General features: G+C 44.0%; 1 protein-coding gene across 1 annotated transcript in view; it reads left to right on the forward strand.

Annotated features, from left to right (window-relative positions):
* KIAA1210 (KIAA1210 ortholog) overlaps window positions 1–5,575 on the forward strand; it is an 82,576-nt gene that overhangs the window by 36,905 nt on the left and 40,096 nt on the right. Inside the window, 1 exon segment of the mRNA XM_042782606.1 lies at window positions 2,110–2,278. Coding sequence (XP_042638540.1) covers window positions 2,110–2,278 — 169 coding nt within the window.

Consider the following 5,575-nt stretch of genomic DNA (forward strand, 5'->3'; position numbering starts at 1 on the left):
TTTTTTTTTTTTTTTTAAGTGTAAACATAGGGCTGCTTCTAGTGAACACAAGATGGAATGGAATTTGCTGCTAATAAAAAAGTAATTATTGATTCTCTAATAGCTGATATTTATTGAGCACTTACTACATGCCAGATCCTATGCAAACTCTTTACCTATATTATTTACAACTCATATCAACCCCTATAAGGACCAGTGTTTAAATTATAGGATGCTTAAGAATGATTCTGCTGAGTGGTCAACAATTAAGTGGAGTGATAAGTTCTGCTGGTATTCTGCATCCCTCAGTGGACTCTGCCGTCCCATGAATGCTGCTTCCTGCCCACTTATGATGCTTACTTATTACTGTGCCTTACTAACTGTGCTAGTAGCTAAGATGACTGTGAAAGAGGTCTTGATAGGAGGTAGAAGCTAAGACATAGGGAGTATGCCTTATAATTTCTCCACAGTATCCAGAACATAGTAAGTACTTGATTTAAATACTTACTTGCTGATTTAATGGAGCATTCAGAAGTTGGGTTATTAACTTGTGGTGCCATGAATAGGATAAAGGTGAGAAGTGTCAATTGTAGGGATGTGTGGATTGTGGTGCCTGGCGGAAGGCTGGACTTCAGCTGGGCTTTGCATTTTAGGGACTTTTCTGATAGGCTGAATATTTTGCCTACATGTGTTTGGGAGACAATATTGTTGCCCAGTGTTTTTTTGAACTTCACCATATACATAGGCACATTGAAGATTCAAGAAATCTCATTGGAAAACGGACCATTGAATTTTGTTTAACCCAGCATTTTCCAGATTGTCCGGACGGCCGACCCCCCTTTCATGCCACAAACCTTATGAGCAGCACTCTGAACCCACTTTGGCAGATGCTGATCAGGTGTGACCCCCTCATTTTCCCGCTGAGTCCCAGAGAGATGATAAGACTTATCCAACCAAGGTCACTGAGCTCACTGACAGCAGATCCATGCCAGAGTTCCGGGGGTTTCTGACTTTCAGGTGGTGCCTTCTGTCACACCACCAAGCCTTTCATAAGGGCAGCCCCATTGGCAGTTTCCTGGGCTGGGGCCTTCACCATGCTGTGTTGACAAGAGTCTTTCTGGAGACCACACTGTTGGTAAATTGCATGTGAAAGCAATAAGAGTTAATTTCTTCCTTGTGAAGAATGCAGCAGGAACTCCCCTCTCCTCCTGAGCCCTTATAAAGATGTATGTACTCATTAGGAAACTAAAGAAAGCCCCAGTAGACAGAGCCTGAGGTGCAGTTAAACCTCATATTCCTCACTGATGCCCTGGTAGTTATTGTAGATAGAGCAAACTTTCAATTATCTGCATGTGCAGAGGGCAGCAGCCCTGTAGATAAACCAAACCAATTGGCAATAATTGAGACCACACACCATGCACATAACCCACACACACATGCACACATACGCACACACCTCTTGAAAAATTTCCTGGTATTTGATTTTGTCATGTATTTTGTCTGGGCAGTTTCTTTGCCTAGATAGCTCTTTCTTCTTGCCAATTCCCAGCCCTCTCCCTTGCTCATAAATTCCTTCCTCAAGGAAGCCTTCCCTGATTGCATCAGCCAACTGCACTCATTCTTTGGATCTGCATCCTCTCAACCCCACAGGCTTGGCAGTATCAACTCTCACTTGCATCTCTGAGGGTGCTGCGGGGGGTTTCACATGAGGATACTTGGCTGTCCCACTGCATTGTGATGACCTCTGCCACTGGGGTGGGCTCAGGCAGGTTACAAAGTGTTTGCAAATAACGGCTACACACAAATGAACTTCTTAGGACCAGGAGAGAGGTGGGTGTTAATAATTGGAGTTGAGAGGCGGTAATTTCCTGGTCAATAGAGGCTGCCCAAAGACTACAGGCTGTCACCAGGGTTTCTGCTGTTGCCAGAGACACACATGTTTTATTACTGAATTATTAAAAGAGGAACAAACCAACTGGATGGTGCTGTGGGTGTTACTGGGAAGAGGGGGCAAGATCTGCAGGGCACCTGGGATCACACAGTCCTTGTCCCGGTCATGAAGGCCCAATCTCCTCTCCTGTCTTCCCTTCCACCAGCCCATAGTGCCTCACTTCCGTTTCTAACTTCCAGGAAAGAAAAAATCCAAATTTAAAGCCTTCAAAAGCTTTTTTGGCAAGAGAAAGAAGAAAGAACCCGAAGACACCCAGGAAGACAGGAGGCTAAAAGCAAGCTTCTCCAGCGGCAATATTAATATCTCTTCTCTGAAGCCAGTTCTGGCAGATGAACTACCTGAGATCAGGTAAGCTCAAGTAGGGTGGAGGGGGATAGGGACGGGGCAAAGGACAGGCAGCTAGATGTAGGTGCCCTTTTGGCAGCCTAATCACTGATGAGCCTTTGGTCCCAAGGATGTTAGGCCTCCCTGCCTGTGGGAGCTGGGCCTGAAGAAGGGCGCCCTTTCTATCTGCTCATATGCAGGCTGGTTTTCTCGGCCACAGGACTCAGTAGGTTGGAGCATGGCCAATGCACGTCCTGTTCTCTAGGAGCACTGGGTGAGAGGGTGCAGAGAGATCAAGGAAACCCTTCCTTTTCACAGGTAAATAACTTGAGATGTGGGGCTACCATTAGCAAGGGGCCTCTGGTTCATAGCGTAAGGGTGAGTTACACCCTTTAGGAGGCTTGGTCCACTTTGCTTGCTAGGTCCCCAGACTGCACAGCTGTGATTACAGGGCAAGGGGAGCCAGCTCTCAGATGTGTGATGAGAGTCTCAAGTAGTGAAGCCATCTCCATGAGTTGATGCATTAGCATGAAATCACTGTGTTATAAATTCAAACAAACAAGCAAGCAAACCAGTAAACAACCCAGCTCCCTTTCTCCCTTTACTCCAGGAGACTGGGGAAAGTGCTGTAACTGATCGGAGACGTCTGGGGAAGATTGTTTCTCAGCTACCACTCCCACCTCCCATTTCCACATCCTCTTGATCCTTATTGTGCCCTTTCCTCTGGACTCCTAGTACCCTCATCTGTTCCCAGACCAATCAGATCCCTCTATGAAATTCCACTTGGACCTCTTCTCCTGGCCCTAAATTCCAGACTTTAGATTCCCATGGAACTCATCTATGCTTCTCCCCATCCCTTCAAGGCTTTGCTTGGTGGTAATGGGACACTTAGCTTAATATGTTACAATGCCCCCTCCCCAATACTTTCTATAACATAGTGATCTAATGGCTATCATATATGTCTCCCTAAAAAGGACCTTAATGAGTGTATCAAATGCTGGGAATTTCAATAGCCTTGCTAGTGGAGATGGTATTGGACTGAGGAGTTGTTTCATATCTGACAAATCATACTATTACAGACCAGTGCCTTTTATAGCTCTAGGTAAGACTAGGACACACAAAAACCCAAAACCCACTGCCATCAAGTACCTTCTGACTCATAGCCTATAGGACAGAGTAGAACTGCCCCATAGGCTTTCCAAGGCTGTAAATCTTTACAAAAGCAGATGCCCTCATCTTTCTCCCGCAGAGAGGCTGGTGGGTTCGAACCTCTGGCTTTCTGGTTAGCAGCTGAATGCTTTAACCACTGTGCACCAGAGTTCCTTGGACTAAGACTTGTTGTTGTTGTTGTTAAGTGCCGTTGAGTCGGACCTGACTCTTAGCGACCCCTCCTTGGGTTTCCGAGGCAGTATCACTACAGAAGTAGATTGCCCAACCTTCCTTCCGAGGAGTGGCTGGTGTGTTTGAACGCCAGCCTTCTGGTTAGCAGTCAAGTGCCTTATGCACTATGCATTTAAGGTTCCTCCATATCTTTTGAAGGAGCTCTGGTGACGCACAGCATTTGGCTACTAACCAAAAGGTTGGCAGTTCAAACCCACCAGCCACTTCATGGGAGAAAGATGAGGCACTCTGCTTCCTTAAAGATGTACAGCCTTGGAAACCCTACGAGGCAGTTCTACTCTGTCCTAAAAGGGGTCATTATAAATCAGAATTGACTCAGTGACAGTGAGTTTGACTTGGTTTTCTATGTCTTTTTGAGGCTTGATAGCTTTTTTCATCACTGAATAATACCTCATCATATGAATGTACCATGTTTTGTTTGTTCATTTACCTACAGAAGAACATCTTAATTGCTTCCAATCATTGACAATTGTAGATAAATCTGCTGGTAAATTCAGTTTTAAAACTTCAAGAGTTTATTAGAAGTGTTTTTATTCTGTTAAGTATGAATAAATTATGCCTATTCAAAAGCACAAAATGGAGCTACCAGCTGCTGACTGTCTCCTCTCTTTGTCTTTGCTGGTTTATGAAAAGCATGATTGCAACTCCCAATCATCTAGCTTTCTCATCCTCTCTTCCATTCTGAGGTATTGGAGCAAGGGGGGCAACACTCACTATGTTTCTAAACACCCAGAGCATGAGGAGATCTCAACTGCTATTCCCTTTTCAGAAGCCCAGAAAGACATCCACCTGTCAGGAATTAATAAATCTTGTTCTTTCTGTTTGAAAAATGGAAATCCCTTAAAACACTAACATATAAAATGTTCCATCCTGTTTGTGAGAGGATTCTAGACAATTTGTCCCCATTGGACAGCAAGTATTCAGTGGGGTGCTGGAGCAGGCTCACCTGACGTGTTTACATCTCTTCCCAAATGGTAGCTTGAAATCGGCCATAGCAGGAATATTTATACCACAGAAATAGGAAAATACTGAAAATCAGGACATTTTCCCCAGAGATCCCATGTTAAACATTTTTTCAGAACAAAATTAATTATAGTAATCTGGATTTTTACAGAAAAAACTTACTATCCCATAAGTTTTAGAAATCATTTGGTGGGGGTTGATTAAGAGAGAAGGCCAAAGAATACAAAACAGTATTTTAGAACCAACCTACTGTGTGTTGTATACTCTTTAGCACTTGCTCATTGAATCCTCACAGTAGTTCTGTGAGGTCAAGCATCATCTTAAATATTTAAATTTATTGTCATAGAAATAAGTTTATTTTTTTTCAGACAAAAGTGAAAGATGAGAACTTGGGGAAAAACATGTTCCCTGTAGTGTTTTCATTCTTTCTAGCATAAGGTGGAATTGCCACATCTGGTACACCTGTGATCCTACATATGTTGTTGTTGTTAGGTGCCATTGAGTCAGCTGCAACTCATAGTGACCCTATGTAGAACAGAACGAAACACTGCCCAGCCCGGTGCCAGCCTCACAATCCTTGCTTTACCTGAGCTCATCGTTGCAGCCTACATATAAGCATATCCTAATAGATAAGAAATGCCTCAAGTCATCTGGAAACTGAAATTACTTAAGCAATTTTTATCAAGCAAATGGTTCTACAGCTCTCTTTTATTGTGCCACCCCGTGCTGGCTTCTGCTTCTAATCATGTATATTTTAGAGTTCACTATTCCCTGTAGAGGGAACTCTGGTGGCATAGTGCCTAAGGCGTCTGACTGCTAACCAGAAGGCTGGTGGTTGAAACCCATCAGCCACTCCTCGGAAGGAAGGTTGGGCAATCTACTTCCATAGTGATACTTACTGCCTCAGAAACCCAAGGAGGGGATGCTATGAGTTGGATCCGACTCCACGGCAGTGCT

This window comes from Orycteropus afer, unplaced genomic scaffold, assembly GCF_000298275.1.
Source record: "Orycteropus afer afer isolate SDZICR_OR568_19922 unplaced genomic scaffold, OryAfe1.0 scaffold00387, whole genome shotgun sequence".
Classification (NCBI taxonomy): Eukaryota; Metazoa; Chordata; class Mammalia; order Tubulidentata; family Orycteropodidae; genus Orycteropus; species Orycteropus afer.